Source organism: Mirounga angustirostris, unplaced genomic scaffold (genome assembly GCF_029215605.1).
Source record: "Mirounga angustirostris isolate CCGP_5_RB_7025 unplaced genomic scaffold, mMirAng1.0.hap1 SCAF_42, whole genome shotgun sequence".
Taxonomy (NCBI): Eukaryota; Metazoa; Chordata; class Mammalia; order Carnivora; family Phocidae; genus Mirounga; species Mirounga angustirostris.
The window spans coordinates 67090-85211 of record NW_026991750.1 but is presented as its reverse complement, the minus strand read 5'-3'; the positions used below and the strand labels follow the sequence as shown (position 1 = coordinate 85211).

The window sequence follows — 18122 nt, the reverse complement described above, 5'->3', positions numbered from 1 at the left end:
TGTTGGCCAAGCTGACGCCAAGTCACTTAGACCCGCTTACAGAAGCAGCTGCTGTAACTGGCTTGGAAGCCCTGTCAAGAACCCCCAAACCCCAAACCCTTCATCAAGCACTACAGGGTTTTCTCTGGGTTTATGGGAAACTGAGATCAGGATGTCTGCATTGGATTCTCCTTCCACTTCTTTTCTCCTCCCCAGTTGAACCCTGTCCACCCCACCACACACACTCCCAGTTCTCCAACTGGGCACTCACTCATGCCTGTAAGCTCACCTATCTCTGAGCACCTAAGCACTTCATTATTGGCTTGGGCAGAGAAATGTGCCATTAGTAATTTAATCTCCACAAGACATTTCTCCCTAATTGCTAGTCACAGATGATAATTAGCGACTGTTAATTCCTGATAATTAACAGGCTAATTCTTAGAGGTAATGGCCCCAGGGCGATCATCTTAAAAGGCTCAAAGCTGCCGTGCTTCTGGGCCCCAAGCTCCAAGGGATGGCACTGCCTTTTGGCATCTCTAGCCCAGAAATTAACTGGGGCCCTTCCATTTCTGTTTACAAGGGCAGCAATTGGACAATTGATGACTCTAATCTTTAGTTTTCCTCTCTGGATATATGGGTTTGTTTTTTTTTAAGAAGCTTTGTCGAGCACAGAACACTATAAAGAAAATCAAATACACGTAACCTTAAGACCTGGGAGTATCCACCATCAACATTTTGGTTTATTTCTTCCTAGTCTATGAATTTGTTTCATAGTTGAGGTCCTGGCAAACATGGGGTTTTACCTCCAGCTTTATTCGCTTAATATTATAGAGTAAACATCTTGTCTGGTGGTAGCAACTTATAAAAAAAAAAAAAGGTCTGCCTCCCCCCCTGAGAAGAATCAACTGGGTGCTATAGCCGAGGGAGAGGATTCGTGAGAAGGAGAAACAAGGAAGAGAGGGAAAAGCCAAGATCTGATTATGTGGGAACTGGGAATTCATTCCCGACCAGAGTGTCTTCAGGGGACCGCTGTCCCTGCCCCACCCACTGAAGATATTGGCTGGAAGAATCTGTGTGCAAGCACATAGTCACACAGGAGAAAGGCTGGGAACTAAAATGTGAACGGTGGTGTTGCTTTCAGAGTGGGCAAGTGCATGAATGTTCCTCCTCTGCCTTACGATTTTCTGTACAGCACAGAGGAAAAAGCACTGGATCAGCATTCAGAAGTTTTCCAGTTCACACTCTTGTCCCTCCACAGAACTGGCCGTACGATCTCAGGTAAATCTCTCCTCTGGACCCTGGTTTTCTTAAATGTGCTTTGAGGGAAACGTTAGTCTTCCTGCCCTGAAAGGTGGTTTTGGGAATCACAGAAATGCTGGGTTAGAGTTTGCCTCTCAATATGAGAGGATATGCTGGCTGACTCCCCCAAAGGAAACCCAGGAGGGTCAGGAGACCACCTTTATGTAGCACTAGGCTATTTCCAAAGACAATCTTCCGAAATACTGTGTCCCATGCATTTCTAGATTCCCCAGTGACCTGCTCTGGATGTGCCTCTTCACCCCAAGTTTCTTGAACCTGTTTATTCCTTCAGCAGGGAGATGATGTAGCCATAGCATAAACTTGGGAATTAGACCTAAATTCAGATCAATCACAGGTCACGGGTGTCAGCCACCTGTGACGTCCTGTAGGCTGTGGAACATGTCTGAGCCTCAGTTTCCCCATCCATGAAATGGGGGCATATACAACCTACTACTTACGGGGTTGTTGTCAGGTCCCAATGAGGTACTCTACACAAAGGGCTTTTCCGTACTCAGCTCATAATATTTATTTGTACGTAAATACGATTTCAGAACAGAAGCACAAATACAACTATGTAATGGGTAAGAGGGACCATTTCTCACTCTGCGTGGCATCCCCTGGATTTGTTACGCACTCTGGAAGGGGACTTTTCCCTTTGCCCAAGCTCACCCCAGGCTTCGCGGGCAGCTCCTGCAGTGTGGTTGGTGGGTCCACTTCAGCCTCTTCCTTTCTCTCCTGCATGTATAGCTTCAGATCCAATCTCCTCTCCCCCCTCACCTCCCGAGATCTCTCAGATCTGAGTCTTTTTTTGTCCCTCTGCCAAGCTTACTGTTAAAATTGGCCGTTCAGCCCTGATCTGTGCGCCCTGCAAGGCAGGTGGGGTGGGGGGGCTGGTTACCCCATTGCTGTGTGATGCTAATTCCTTACAAAACACGCTGCATCCATGCTGCGTTTAATCCCCCAGCAAGTTTGCGGAGTGGCCTGGTGAGAGCTTGGTATTCTTCACGCGGGGAGGGGGTGGGGGGGTGGCAGCAGCATTCGCAAAGTGGGTACCACGGAAACAGACACCATTTTGTGGACACAGAAGTTCGGAAAACACCGCAATGAGCGAAACTGCACACGCTTTTCAGGCCTGTAACATATTAATGTGCAACATGATTCTTCGAGACCTAGATGCAGTGCTTCCCATGCTTTTTTCCCATCAGAGTCCTTTTTACTAGAATAGTGCTCCATGGAACCTGCTTTGGAAAACACTCGTAAAGGTGGCTCGGGAATGGGGCAGGGTGAAGTTCAAAGGCAGGCACCACCACTTGCTAGCTGAGTGTTCTCGGGCAAGTTTCTTAACCTCTCTGATCCTCAGTTTGTTCACCTATAAAGTGGGGACGGTAACAGGGCTATAAGGATTAAAATAGAGAGTCAAGTGCTTAGCAGAATGCCTAACAGTTGAGAACATTCAATATACTTTGGCTTTTATTGTTATTCTCTTCGAGAAAAAAATGGCCCTCCGAAAGGTTACTGTTTCAACACGACACGGCTAGTTAGTGACCGGGTTGTGTCCTGTCGTCCCACCTCTCCCTTCAAGGCTCTTCGCAGCGTACAGAGCTATTGTTCTCATTGGGGATCGAATCCCTTTTTCTCCTCTCCTTCCCTTCTCCCTGCCAACCACCTGTGGGCTTCTAATTCCCTTCCCTCTGGCAGATTCAGGGTTTTGCAAGCCTCAGAAGTGAGGGAAAGTACTGCAAACTGCTATAAAAGTCTTAGTTATCATTCCCTCGTCACTACCCATCCCAGCAGTCCAGGCGGCCACTTCCCTGGGGCTCCTGCAGGCAGCCTACCCCACCCCTCTCCCCTCCCCGGGGGCCCCGGGTTTCTGCCCATGATGATGGAGTCACAGAGCAGAGTAGGTGCTTTATTAGATGTGCGTAACCCAGTCGGGAGCCAGGCCGTCCCACCCCTCCTCCCACCCCACTGCATGCAGAACGACTTGGCTTGTTGGTGGGGCTGGCTGGGGATTTTCTTTTTCCCTCCTTTGTCAAAGCCGGTACGGGAAGGATGGTGCTCTGCGGCCTGGTGGACAGGAGGCCTTTGCCCCCAAGCTCTCACGCACACCCCCAGGAAGCCAGCATGGGGCTCGCTCCGTAGCTGAGTCAACTCTGCTGCGGTTAGCTGATAGGGCAGGGCTGATGCTATGGAACTGGGGTCAGTTCATCCCCCCTTGTTGCACAGAGCACCCACTGTTCCTCCCCTTCTCCCACAGCAAGCTCAGATTTCACAGACGAATCAAGCCTCCTGACCTGAGCGTGGCTTCTGTCCCTTCTCCGAGGACTCAGCCGAGTCGGCTGGGATAGGGCCCTGCGGCGGGTGATCCCCACCTCCCCATCACAGGCGCTGGGGCACTTGACTCTTTCCTGACCATTAACATTTCAGAATTCCTGACTTTGTAGGACTGACGGCAAAAGGGCCCGTGAGAGATGCTGACGGCCTGGCAACTTTGCAGGCATATGACTTGCTCTGCCGGCCCCCTCCCCTTCTAGAAATGGCTCTGCCTGCCCCCTACAGCCCCCTAGGTGACCCTCTTCTGGGCTCTCATCATATCCTGGCTTTCCCCATCAGAACACTTACTGCTTTGTAGCGTGGTTTCTTGTTTGCTGGCTCAGAGCCCCTCAGACTTCAGCAGATCCGCAGCTCACCTAGATCTTGTTAAAATACAGATTCTGGTTTAGAAAGTTGGAAGGTCCTGGGATTCTGCCTTTCCAACAAGCTCTGGGGTGAGGCCGATGCTGCTGGTCCATGGATCACACTCTGAGGAGCAAAGATCAATCGTTCTCCACTTGGGCCGCACGTTGGAATCGCTGAGAGCACCTGCAGGATACCCCTGCCCCCGTAGGAGGCCAGCTGCCCCAGAATCCCTCAGAGGGACACCCAGGCTGGAGGGATTTTTAGATGCTCCCCGGATGTTTCTAGATTGCGACCAGTGAGCGGAAGCCCTGAGCTGGGCTGTGGGCTCTGTAGAGGCTGGCCTCTGTCTGCCCTACTGTCGGTCTTTCCCTGCGCGAGCCCACACCTGGCCGTGGCAGGTATCGGTAGGGGGCTCACAGCGCCCCTTGCATAGACTCTCGGCCTTGAGCTGGTTCAGAGCTGGCTCCCGCCAATACCACCTGCTGAGCCCGCAAGGTCAGATGGTTTTAGAGGCCCATTGGGTTTGGACTGTGGTGTGGCTTTTTGACTTGGGCTGACCCAGAACTACAACTCATTAGAGTCCGTGAGGAAGACACCTTCCCAAGAGGCCTTCTCTGCCCCTCTGCCTTTTCTTAAGGCCGTGGCTGCTTCCCCCTCTGCATCCTGCTCAGAGTCCTTCTTAACACAGAGAAGTCCACCCCGCAGAGTTCATGCCTCCATGGGAGATCTCAAGCTGCATTTTAATTGTGTTGGTGGTACCTTTGTTCTTCTAACGGGAACTCTTCGAGGGCAAGGAGAGTGTGCTGTTCATCTTGTCTTCCATGTGGGCACCGTGGGTTGCTGCAGATGAATGAATGAATGGTGGTATCCAGCAAGGGGGGCTCCCAGAGAGGAAAGGGGGACCCTTGTAGTAGCCTGTCCAGAAGGCTGTGAATTCCTCAGGGGGAGAGGAAGCACCCCCATAGTGGCCTGGCATCCAGGAGCTGGCCTGTGGGTCTTTCTGCATCTGGTTAGCCAAGCGGGGTTGACTTGAGTTACCTCCTCCGGGCCCTGCATCTTGGCCTCCTCAGGGGCTTACCCTCTCTCCTGCCTCCAGAGCCCACTTCCTTGGCCGCAGGCCGCCCATCGACCTCTGGGAAGATGAGTGGCTGCGGGAGGAAGGCCCTGACCCTGCTGAGCAGCGTCTTTGCTGTCTGTGGCCTGGGTCTCCTGGGCATCGCAGTCAGCACCGACTACTGGCTCTACCTGGAGGAGGGTGTGGTCCTGCCCCAGAACCAGAGCATGGAAATCAAGATGTCCCTGCACTCGGGCCTGTGGCGTGTCTGCTTCCTCGCAGGTAAGGGCACCCCAGGTTGGGACAGCCCTCTCTCAGAGACAGGAGCAGCCCTTGCCCCGCCCCCCCCCCGGAAAACCTGCCCGATAGCCCCCGTTGGGAAGAGATGCCCCCACTGGGAGGGGGCAGTTCACCAGAGATGGCCCTTGTGAATTCTGGGTGGGGCTCCCTGCAGCAACCAGGGCCCATTCCAAACGTAAGCCCTGAGTCAGAGTGTCCAGGAGCAGGTCCTGTCATCCCTGGGACCTGTGTCCCTCCAACCTGAGAGATAAATGTAGCCACACCTTCCCCACACTTCCCCATACTCTGCCTCCCAGGCTGAATGAGGCTGGCCTCCCACGGGTCTGGAACCGCCCTTGTGTGCCTTAGCCCGTGGAATTATTGATCTCAGTGCCTCCCCACAACACTCCAAAGCAGGACTTATTATTTCCACTTTACAAATAAGCAAATGAAGACCCAGGGAGGCAAAGTAAGTCTCCTTGACTCAACATTACAGGTCCACTCGTTTACAGAATGGGAAAGACTTGGCAGTTTCTCTGTTCCAATTCCGTGAAATGGGAAAGAGAAAACCCAGGTGTACGTCCTTCCAAATTTGCAAGATGGTGCAGGCTTTGATCCCACCTATCTGGGCCTCCCTCCAGTTCTCGAGGACTTCTCTGGAACCCTTGAGTTGCTATTCCAAGCACTCTGTCTTTATCCCTTTATCATAGCCCAGAACCAACCTGCACAAGAAGAGCATCTCCATGCTCTGTGAGACTGACTGGTCGCAAGCCTGAGCTGGCTGGAATCCCCACAGGGTGATCACTGAGCCTTTCTAGAAGGGCCCCTGGCACTTTACATGTACACAGGACAGAGGGAGCATGTGGTCCTCCCAGCTTTATAGTAGGGCTTTGGAAAATGAGGGTGGTGATTGGCGCCCAGCAGCATCCAGCATGGAGGACACCTCAAGGCCTGGCCTCCTGGTGACTTTGGAAATGGCATCTGACACTGACCTCACCTCCCACTTTCTGAAACTATGTAGCATCAGTCTCTACTTAAATCTGAAGGAGAATTTGAAGTCACTAGGGTCTGGCTTCCAAAATGATTGAGAAGGCTTTGGGGGTTCTGTTCCGTGACATCCCTGCTGGGGAATCTAAGCCAGCCATGTGCCATCATCAGCTGAGTCTGCCCCAAAGCAACAAGATGGCCACCGGATGTGTCTCTCAACCTCAAGTTTGTAGTGCAGACTTCTTTTCATGTGACTCTTGGTGCCTGGGTCCACATTCACAGTGCTGCTTCTCCAGGAAAGATGTGATGTCAGGAGACACCCCCACCCCTACTGTGGGTCACTAGCCAGGGATGGGACCCCCGAGATTTAGATCCAGCCCAGGCGCAAACACAGTGGGCCAAAGATCCCAGAAGCATTTGGGGATATCATTTGAATGTATGAACTTCACATCCATGTTCAAGAATAACCTGGAAATGCAAATGATTCTTGTCTTCACAGGTGAGGAGCGGGGACGCTGCTTCACCATAGAGTATGTGATGCCCATGAACACTCAGTTGACATCAGAGTCCACAGTCAATGTTCTAAGTAGGTGCCTCAGACTTTCTGACCTGGGTCACTGGCTAGACAGAGCAGAGCAGGGCAGGGGGAAGAGGCAGGGTGACCAGCTTGCTTCTCAAGCACTAATGCCCTTCGAATCAGCTGGTGGGGTTGGCCTCAGCTCACCAGAGCTTTCTCTGCCAATTATTCTTCCAGTGGTGATGACAGCTTGCTGGAGTCTCCCAAGTCTTGTGGCCCAGGCAAGGGAGAGGGCATTCTGCCTCGTGTCTTAGTCTGTGTGGGCTGCCGTAGCAAAATACCACAGACCAGGTAGTTTCTGACCCACAGAAATTTATTTCTCTCAGTCATGGAGGCTGGAAGTCCAAGATCAAGGGGCCGGCAGGATCATGTTGTGGTGAGGGCCCTCTCCTGGCTCATAGCTGGTGCCTTACTGCTGTGTTCTCACACAGAGGAAGGGGCAAGGGAGCTCCGTGGGGTCTCTTTTATAAAGGCATCGATCCCACTCATGAGGGCTCCACCCTACGCATCCAAACCACAGCACTCAGGGAACTGATGCAAACTCTCTGGCGCCCAAGAAGATTAACTTCATGGCCTTTGCCTTACCAGGGTCTATTCTGACCCCAGTGTGGGCTTGCAATACAGTTCTGATACAATCACCCCTTAGCCTTAGGCTAAGGACTCAGTACCCCAACCAGACTTCCCTCATTTCCCACACCAGCTGGAAGTTCAGAAGACCCCCAAGGCCACTGGCATTTTTGACCAGCTGGCTACAAGTCAGAGGTTCCTGTGACTCCCTCAGGTTCAAAACATTGCTAGAGCAAGTCCTAGAACTCAGGAAAGCACTATACTTCCTATCACAGTTTTATTATAAAGGGTTCAGATCAAGACCAGCCAGATGAGGAGGCACATAGGGCCAGATCTGGGAGGGCATTGAATGCCGAGCCTCCATGTCTTCTCCCCGTGGAATCAGGATGCCTCACCATCCTGACACATGGATGTGTTCACTAACCAGGAAACCCAACCAGGCTTTGGTGCCGAGTATTTATTGGGTTTCATTATGGAGGTGTGTTTGAGTGAGCTGTCCACCACGTGACTGAACACAGTCTCCAGACCCCTCCCCCCTTCCCAGAGTCAGGCCTGGATCACGTGGCTCAAAACCCCAACCATCTAATCACATGGTTGGTCTTTCCAGCCCTGTCCTGAGTCAGCTGATTGGAAGAATCTCAGGGGTAGTCGAGGGGCCCACCATGAATATCAAGGACACTCTTCTCACTTGGGAAATTCCAGGGATTTGGAGGTTCTTGCTTGGGAACCAAGGGCAAAGACAAGATACATTCATTAGGCAGACCATCCCCCAAGTAATTATAAGTTGAAGACAACAGAGGCCAGGAACTGTCTACAGCACCCCTCAGAGATAGATGCCTGTGTCCCTGGAGAGGGTGCATGACCCCAGGAGAGGAAGTGAGGTGAGTGACAAGGCCCTTCCATGGCTGCCATACTGGCTGCCCAGGAGGGAGCAGTTTGTGCTGGAAGAAAAGACAGAAGCATGTTGGCAGCGTCGGCCCTCCCAACCCTGCCTCAGAGACGCAAGCCCTGCCAGCACTGGGAGATCCCTGGGCCGCCCAAGGAGGGGATGGAGCCCAGAGAGCTCATGCCGGCCAGGGGGCTTGGGGCACCAGTTGGCAGACACTGCCAGGAACACCTGGGAAGGGAGGTAAGTAGGTGAGGCCACGGGAGGCTGACGGTGTCCTCTTGTCCCCTCAATTAGAAATGATTCGCTCAGCCACACCGTTCCCCCTGGTCAGCCTCTTCTTCATGTTCATTGGGTTTATCCTGAGCAACATCGGACACATCCGTCCCCACAGGACAATACTGGCCTTTGTCTCTGGCATCTTTTTTATTCTCTCAGGTAAGTTGTACTGTTTTCTTTCACACACTCTCGACTCTCGACATTTGACTCCTCCACGGCTCTGCTCTGGGAAGTGTGGTCACAGCTGTGGGTCAGCCCCTGGCATGGGAGCAGCTGAGTCTGTGCCCCAGGTAGAACCGAGTTGGAGTGAGGGAGGCCTCTGATGACCTCGAGCCCATCCATGACCCCCAGAGGAGGAAAGACCTGATAGGCTCACCTGGGGTAGAGCTGGGATTAGAACCCGGGGCTCTCTCCTCCCTCCCCATTGTCACCACCTCTGACTTCTTGATTCTACCAATAATGAGCATTCTTATTTTTGAAGGGGCTATTTCTTCCTGATTTTGCATGAAAGGTAAGTACAATCTACCTTTGGAATCATGGCCCCTTCACTCCTAGCCCTCAGCTATCGTCAGGAGACTCCTACTGTCCCCTTGACTTTCCAGTCACACCCATACCCAGGTCCCTTAAACATGAATCTGTCTTCCTGGAGAGACACCAGGTTGAGTTTCACTCATTCATTCATTCATTCATTCATGAATTATATCTACCAGGCCTTATTCTGGGTGCTGGCATCACTGCCCACAAAAACGTCAGCAGAATGGGAGATATAAACAAATAGATTTACTAATATGAACATAGCAGGACAAGCAAGGACTCCTATGGGGGCCAAGAGCAGTGACTGAAATTCAGACCAACGGTTGGTCAGATAAGACTACCAGAAGGGGAGCTGAAGGATGAATTAGGTAAAGGAGTAAGGTTGAGAGTGGGGATGGAAAGGGAGCCTGGAGGAAAGAGAGAGGATAAAGCATTGGGGAGTTCATGGTGCTTTATGGCAGGAGTGTAAAGTGGAATGTGGCGGGAGGGGAGACGGGAAGGCATCTGAGGATTTGGGACATTGTGAGAAACCTCAGAAGGATTTTGAGCTAAGGGATGACGATATGATCATATTTGGGGATCTTAAAATGACCACTCCGGGGAATGGAGGGAAGGATGGAAGCAACACAGGGGCAGGGAGAGCAGGTGAGGGGCTATTTCAGTAGCACAGGAGAGAGGTGATGGTGGCCCACATGAAGGGGATGATAGCAGAGAAGAGAGAAATGAGAGGATTCAGGTGACATTGGGAGATAAACTCAATAGGACAAGGACTAGGCTTTAAGGAAAGAGTCAAGGATGGTGCCAAATTCTTGTTTAGGCAGTGGGTGAATGACGCATCCATGGTTGAGCTAGAGACCACAGGAGAAGAAGCAAATTTGGGCCAAGTTCATGAGTTTAGTGTGGGAAATGCTGAGTTTGAGGTGTCCATGTAACATCTGGGAGGAGGTGTCCCAAAGACTGCTAAAGGTCAGAGGCTTGTGGAAGGGGCCTGGACCCAAAATAGAGATTAAGAGCTAACCTCTTAGGGAGTAGGAGAGGGAACCATGGGTAGAGATGAGGTTACTCACGGGGAGTGCACAGAGTGAGAAGGCAAGAGAATGTGGGAAATAAAGATAGGTTCTTTCTCCCCTTTAAGGTGACCTATACATTTTCAGGAGGACCTTTGCTTTTAGAGATAATACTTCAGACAGAAGAGTGACCCTCAGAGCATGTATTTTAGGTGCCCTGGAGCCCTGGACACATTGACAAGGGAGGGCCTAGGGAGGAGATGCTCAGATGGAAGATGGGTAGGTGGATGGCTTGGATAATGGATGGAAGGAAGGAAGGGACAAAGGGGAGGGGAGGGGAGGGCAGTAAGAATAGCTCTTGGGCACCAGGTATTCTGATTGCCACCTGATTCCCAAGCCAGTTTAGATTCCTTTTCTCAACATTTTCTTATCAGTATAGCTCTCTTCCTCCCTCCCTCCCTCCCGCCTTCCTTCTTTCCTTCTTTCTTCCCTCCCTTCCTTCCTTCCTCTCTTCCTTCCTTCCCTCCTTCCCTTCCTTCTTTCTTCTTTCCTTCCTTCTTTCCTTCTTTCTCCTTCCATCCTTTCTTCCATTCATCTGTCCATCTTTTTTTCAACTGACACACCACTCTTCCATCCACCCTTCCATCCATCAATCCAACAAATATTTATTGGGCACCTGCGATGTCCTTGGCCTGCCTTCTGCATGGTGATATTTCCACCTAGTCTAAGAGGTACAGACTCAGGGGTTAAACTTTTCCTTTATCTTTCTAACTTGACAAGAGTCAAGGCCATAGAGTAGCTTCGAGGCACCTGAGGTTTTTCCAGCAGCAGGCAACAGGATCAGAAATCTCAGAATGAACGGGGCCATGCGAAGTTGTTTTAATGATAACAACAGAGAAGATTCCCTTGGGCCAGCAATGATGGCAGCATGAATTAAGTGCCAAGGAAGGCTCGAATCACACCTCTTTTCCTCTAATGTTCCTCCTTCAAGATGCCCTAGTTTAATCATGTGAGTGGAATTAAGCCTGAACAGCTCAAAACAGAGTAATTAATTATGTCCTAATTCAGTGACAGTAACTAACCAAGGGACCGGTGCCTGAGGCAGTCACTTGCACAAGAGAGCAGGAGTTTGGGCCCCAATGGCCTCTTGAGTTATCGCTTTCCAGAATCTGGACAAACTCACTTTACCCCTCCTACCATAGGATTTCAGTATGCCTCCCCCATGGTCAGTGGCGCTGTGAAGACCGTGGGCCACTTAGTCTCCACAAGGATGTTAAGGAGATAGGGATCGGAGGTCCTGGCTGCCTCTGCCAAGGGAGCCTGTCTTATTCTTCAGTTTACCAAAGGCCACTTGCTAGCTCAGTGGTTCACACCCTTAGTTGACCTTAGCATCAGCTGGGGAGCTTTTAAGACAACCCAGTGCCAGGGCCCCTGCCCAGGCCAAGTGACCCAGAAAGTCTGGGGACAGGGCTTAGGCAAGTATGTCTGACAGGTGATCCCCATGGGTGGGCAGGTGGGGTGACAGCCATGGGGCTTCCGTGGCTCAGAAGGTGGCTGGACAGGGAGCTTTCTTCCCTGCAACTATCTGCTTTCTAGAAGGTAATGGTCTAAACAAGGTCTTTAGGAGGAAAGCTCCTGCTCTCCCTCAAGCCCCAAATGAGGCTTTCTTCCTGAACCCCAAGGGGAGGTGGGTGCTCCATCAGCAAAGGCCCTGGGGCCTCTTCACTAAGCAGCCCCTTGCCTTGATACAGGCCTCTCTCTGGTGGTGGGCCTCGTGCTCTACATCTCCGGCATCAACGATGAGATGCTCAACAGGACCAAGGACACAGAGACCTATTTCAACTATAAGTACGGGTGGTCCTTCGCCTTCGCTGCCATCTCGTTCCTTTTGACGGAGGTAAACCTCCCCCGACAGGCAGGGGGCCCCGGCCCCACCCTCTCTGCTGCCCTTCTTCCTCCCCAGAACGTGTCACTCTCCCACCTTCCCCAGGCCCGCTTGTCCAGGACATCCCCGCTCTGTCCCAGGGCTTCAGCTGCTCCAGTGGCCGCATCCTGTGCAGACCCCAGCCCCCAGCTGGGGAGCCAGACCAGGGCCCCAGCAGTGAGCGCCCCTCTGCTTTCTCCTCCCTGTAGAGCGCGGGGGTGATGTCCGTGTACCTGTTCATGAAGCGGTACACCGCCGAGGACTTGTACAGGCCCCACCCCGGCTTCTACCGGCCTCGCCTGAGCAACTGCTCGGATTACTCAGGCCAGTTCCTACACCCGGACGCCTGGGTCCGGGGCCGCAGCCCCTCCGACATCTCCAGTGACGCCTCCCTGCAGATGAACAGCAACTACCCAGCGTTGCTCAAGTGCCCCGACTATGACCAGATGTCATCTTCCCCCTGCTGAGCCTCACCACCTTCCTCCCTGGACTGTGGACAGCCAGATAGCCCTTCCCGTGCTCCCCTGATGGCCTGTGAGCCCCAGGCCCTTGGTTGCCAGGCCCAGGCTGTCCTCGCGCTTCGCTGTTGTCACTTGACCCACGTTGTCTCCACAGCTTCCCCCAGAGTAGCTCTAACTGCCCCAGGGTGGGTGTCGGGGAGTCTGGAGCCAGCGGGCAAGCTGATTGGCTGAGAGCATGGGTGTGGCCCCGCCTCTTGAGTGCCAATCACTGGCTGTTCCTGCTGCGTATTTGTCCCTACACACCCAACTTCATGGCCCTAGGCCGAGTTCCTTACACAGACCCAACTGGGGGCCTACCAACTAGCCTGGCCCTCCTGCTCATGATCTGGGCCATCAGGCCAAAAAGGTGACTCTCCTATGGAGGTCTGGCTGGTTCAGCATTGCCAAGCAGTGTTCCTTGTGAAATCCTTTATCCTTGTTGGTTACCCACACCAGTCCCTACAGCACACCTTCCTGGGCTCTCCCCTCCCTCCCCTCTGCCCCATAAGCTGTGAATCTTCCCTCCTCTCTTCCCACCAGGACTCAGCTGCCCGGGCCTTGGTCCCTAAGGGGTCCAGAGTGGGTCTGAGACCACACTGATGAAGTCACAAAGAGGTGTTAATGGCTGATGATGTCTTAATATGTATGGCCCCTATAACATATTCAACAGGGGTCTTTAATGCCTTAACCCAAGAAGTGACTCTCACAAGGAGAATTTCAGATTTTGGCTGGTCCGAGTTAGTATTATCAGGCACTGTTTCAGGCCCGGGGGATACTATCCCTGCTCACATGGGCAGTATTTCCTGTCCAAGGCCCTAAAATCTAACCATGTAGATACACGTCTATGCCACCTAAGTAGAAGGCAGCTTTCAAAGAGGCTGCCTGGGTGTGGAGCTGGATTTGCCAACACTTGGTGCATTTTGAGTCAAAACAAGCCAGCCTTAGAATAATCTGGATGCCCGTGAATATATGGGGGTTGTCATTTAATCCTAATACAGGGCAGTATCTGCTTCCTGGACTGGGGACATATGCAGGCAGCCAGATGCTTCCAGAAGATGAGGCAGGGTGATGCCCATTTTCCTAGTAGCAAACCTGAGCTGGGAGGTACCAAGCACCTTCCATGAAGTCCACAGGATCGGTGGAAGGGCCACTGCTGGACGTGACCCCCCCAGTTCTCCAGGCAAGCTCTCAGTGTATGCATTTCCGGTTATGAGATTGTGAGTAGCAAAACAAGGCCGGGCTCTCCGCTGTGTGTTTCTGCCATGCCAGCTTTTCTCTCTTGTTCTCGCTCTCTAAGATAGCGTTAGGTTCCAGGGTCACAGAGCCACCGCGGGCAACACTTGGGCTCTGGAAAGCTCTACAGAAGACCACACATCCACGTGTACGGACTTGGACGAGACAGTCTCCTAGTTTGCTAGAGCTGCCATAACAAAATGCTCTAACAAGAGACATTTCTTTCCTCACGGTTCCGGAGACCAGAAGTCAGAGATCAAGATGGCCGCCGATTGGCTTTCTTCCAAGGCCTCTCCTTGGCTTGCAGATGGCGTGTCCTCACAGGGTCTTTTCCGTGCTTGTGTGCATGCCCTGGGGTCCACGTTCCCTCTCACCAGGAAACCAGTCAGAGCAGATTAGAGCCCATCCTCAGAGCCTCATTCATCCCTGTTTAAAGGCCCTGTCACATTCTGAGGTTCTGCAGGTGAGGGCCTCAACATAGGACTTTGGGAGGGAGGTGCACGCAGTTCAGCAGGTACAGGTGGGTCACTTCATAGCTGGGTTATTCCACGTGCTTCACAGCACAGTAGAGGGGAAGATGAGAGAAGCCGATTGTGGTCCCAGTTTAGCCATCACCTGAAAGCATGGATCCTTGGGCAACCCCATCTGCTCTGAGGGGCTTGGCCCAAATTATCCCCAAGCCACTCCCTCCCACACACCCGCCCCCAACTCTAGTGATTCAGCCTTGTGTACAAAGCTCCAGGTTGTCATCAAATGTGACTTTTCAATCCTTGCCTCGAAACTGATAGCGACCATAAACCCAACCCAACGTCCCAGGCCATTGGCACCTTAAAACGACTGCCGTACTCTGGTTACTCTTCACAGAATAAAACGGAAACCACGTTCTCCTCCATAGCAAAGGAATCGGTTAGTGTACGTGCAGACTCACTAGGCGGCATTTCCAAACTGGACGGTTGTTTAGATGTGCTTTTCTCCTGTTTTGGTCAATGTAATTACCCTCCCAAAATGCACTTTTCTGTCCCTTAAGCTCCCTTTCTCTGTCACTATGCCAGGCTTGTGTGTGTGTACAAGGAAAAAATAGAACCCACTCCTAAACATGAGCTGATTGTTGACTGTGACATCATTAGGATGAGCCTTTATTGGCCTGGAGGCTGGGCTGCTAAGTCAAGCACCTCGTGCCTTGGGAGGGTGCAGTTTATGCTTAAGTCATTATCTTCCCTCATGAGAGACAGGGGATAGATCAATCGTTGCACAACTGTTACAGTTCCCTTTCCGTCTATCCATTAATCTCAGAACTGGGGGCCTATTTGCAGCCTCTCTCCACAATCAAATGTTTTAATCAAATATTAAAGTGCATAAACTCAGAAAATATAATTAGGGTCCTTTCCCAATGCACTTGATGATCCTTCGTTTCTTCAAGCACTTGAAGAAAACACCTTGAGATTTTTTTTTCTCACCTTCAAAAACTTGGAGAGGGAGGGAGGGTAATAAACTGAAATCTGATAAATACTGGACTAGAAAAGCACTCAGGGTTACCAGTGGTTGGACAAGAATAATTCCGAAACTGCTGGTTCCCTCCCACGTGGAACTCACCAGCCTCCTCCTTACCCCAGGGGGGACTCAATGACACCCCCTGCCCCACCAGATGGCTTTCAAAGGTCTGTTTTCAGGGCTGTGGACTGAGTTGATGGGGGCATTGGGGACAAATCCATAAGAGCCACCAGCTTCTCAGTGATGGGTCAGGGGAGCCCCTCCTTAACATTTGGGTAATTCTCCTTTCTCCCTGAATAAAAGTGGTGTATTAGGGTTCTCCAGAGATATACAATGGGATGTACATAGGGACATTTATTTCAAAGAATTGGCTCCCATGGTGGTGGAGGCTTAGCAAATCCAAAATCAGATGGAGGAGACCAGCAGGCTGCAGACTCAAGGGAAAGTTGCAGTTTGAGTCTGAAGGCCCGCCTGCTGGTGTATTTCCTTCTTGCTCGGGGTAGGTCAGTCTTTGTTCTATTTAGGCCTTCAACCGATTGAACGAGGCTCAGCACGTTATAAAGAGTAATCTGCATTACTCAGAGTCCACTGATTTAAATGTCAATCTCATCCAAAGCACACCTTCACAGAAACTGCCAGAATAATATGTGGGCACCATGGCCCAGCCAAGCTGACACAGTAAATTAAACATCACAAGTGGATGAAGGGCAGAGGAGAGCGGGAGAAATGGCATTCCATCTTAAGAATTGCAGGATAGGTTGGGGGCGTGGGGGGAGTCAGCCCAGCCAGGCCCCGCCGTGCACAGCCAGGCCCCGGGCTCTGCTCCTTTGCAGACTGCCCCTCCAACTGAGCCCATCTTCCTGATGAGTGCATGGAGTTTGTTTGTGCTCTCCCCAGTCTTGACTGGTATCCCACACTCAGGCAGTACATGCTCACATGCGAATACAACCCATGAGAGGTTTATTAACCTCTGGAACACAAACGCTTCACTTGGTGAGTGGATACAGGTAAAAGACTGGATTCCACTGAATGTGCCAGACATGCCAGGACCCACCGTGCACTGCAAGTGTGAGCTCGGCCCTGACAGCAAGGCTCGGTGGCTGCCATGTGCAGAGCAGACACTTTCCACAGGGGTGGAGGGTGGTGAGCCAGAGCTGGGCCATAGCCCCTCAGGACCCAGGATGGACACTGGGGGCCTCGGGCCCTTCCTCTTGGCAGAACTATGGTCTCTGGATTCCCACCTACAACTGCACTGGGATCCTAGACCTCTGCTCTGTGACCTTGGACAGGTCACACTCTCCCAGGACCTGCCTTGGCTTTCTCGTGTGTACTAAAGCTTAATCTCCCCGTCCACTTCTGAGCCAAAGTTTTCTGCCTAGGGAGACTGTCCTTGAGTATTTGTACACAGTGAGCCCCTCTGCTCTGCTGGTCCCAGGGAGGCAGTGGGCCTGAGCTCCCTGCTGGGCACTGCTCCACCTTCTGTGGGTGGTCAGCAGCCTCGGGACCTACTTTTTTCATTCATATAACGAGGGGGTTGGAAAAAATCATCTTCAGGCTCTGTCTCCAGCTCAAAAGATTCTAAGTTTTATAGGCAAAACTCAGCCGAGCTCAAATGATGGACCCCCAGCTTCTGCCCCCTGCCAGGGGCACCCAGATGACACCCAAAGAATGCAGAATTTATATAAGAGAGCAGATGTTTGGGGGCCCCAAAGAAGAACAAGATTGTGTATAATGGAGCGCACATGGCAGGCCCCAGAGTAGCAGGAGGAGGAGGGGACGGAGGTCTCGAAGACAGAACTCAGCTGCCCCCTTCCTTTCTCTCAGCCAGAGGGAGAGAGATTGGATTCTCTCAATCCAACATCTGCTTCCCTGGACAGCACTGTGGCAGGTGAGGCCCTGTTGAGCCAACTCTAGAGGTTCAAGAGAAGGTTCAAGGTCAAGAGGCACCACTTTCATGCAAAAGGAAAGGCAAGAAAGACCATTCCCTGCTGAAAGGTGTCCGAAATGTGACTGTGTCTGTCAGGATATGAAAGTTTCCAGGTGGGAGTTGGGTGAGGGGAGGGAACTGACAGTTGCCTGGAAAAGCTCGTCCTAGAAATGGTGCCAGGAGCTCAGCCGTGGCCTTGATTGGCAGACGAGGTGGTGACTGGTTACCCCAGTGGGCTGAGGGTTCAGGGATAAGACATGTAGCTTCCTTTGCTGAGTCCCAAGCCAGCCTTCCAAGGGCCAGAGGAAGGATCTCAGTCCAGTGGCATATTTCAGGCCTCAGTTTCTCCACCCACAAGATGGACAGCCTCCTCAGCCTCTCTTCCCTGGGAAGGAGTGAGCCTGAGTGAGAACTTAGATGGGAATCCTGGTGGTGCCCAGCGAAGCAGATGTGCTGGCTCGGGGCTGAGCACTGGTTCAGAGTCACCATCTCTATGCCCCTGGCTGAGCTGACTTGCTGTGCCCCCCTCCAATCCCTCATCCTGTGCTTAGCCTAGAAAGGGCTTTCTTCCCACCCCTTTTGCTCTCTCCTCACCAGCAAGAAGCAGTTTTGGGAGCATATCTGATATTCCCCATTGCTCACTGACTTTGGCCTTGAGATCCCCCCTTTTCAAAGTTCGTGGAGATTGGATTCTGGCTTATGCAGCACCAACAAATAGGACATTCCAACAGCAAGTAACAATTTGATTCAAACTGCTCTAAACAATAGAAGTATTTTTTTATTTTCACATCAGGAAGGCCAAGAGTAGGTGTGGGTTCAAGGACTGGCTAATTCAGAGGCTCAATGATGCCATCAAGTACCCAAATTCTTTTCATCTCTTGGTTGTGCTGTCCTTGGAGTTGACTTTATCCTCAGGTTGG

General features: G+C 52.0%; 1 protein-coding gene across 2 annotated transcripts in view; it reads left to right on the top strand.

Annotated features, from left to right (window-relative positions):
- Nucleotides 1-17292, top strand: part of CACNG5 (calcium voltage-gated channel auxiliary subunit gamma 5) — a 42774-nt gene extending 25482 nt beyond the window's left edge. The window contains exons 2-7 of one of the 2 annotated variants that reach the window (XM_045888016.2): nt 1172-1257; nt 5054-5293; nt 6777-6863; nt 8605-8745; nt 11879-12024; nt 12261-17292. In XM_045888016.2, coding sequence (XP_045743972.1) covers nt 5098-5293; nt 6777-6863; nt 8605-8745; nt 11879-12024; nt 12261-12518 — 828 coding nt within the window. In that variant the 5' untranslated portion in view covers nt 1172-1257; nt 5054-5097 and the 3' untranslated portion in view covers nt 12519-17292. Of the gene's footprint in view, nt 1-1120; nt 1258-5053; nt 5294-6776; nt 6864-8604; nt 8746-11878; nt 12025-12260 lie in introns of both variants that reach the window. The other variant, XM_064583857.1, reaches the window with a different exon arrangement.
- The last annotated feature ends 830 nt before the right edge of the window (nt 17293-18122 follow it).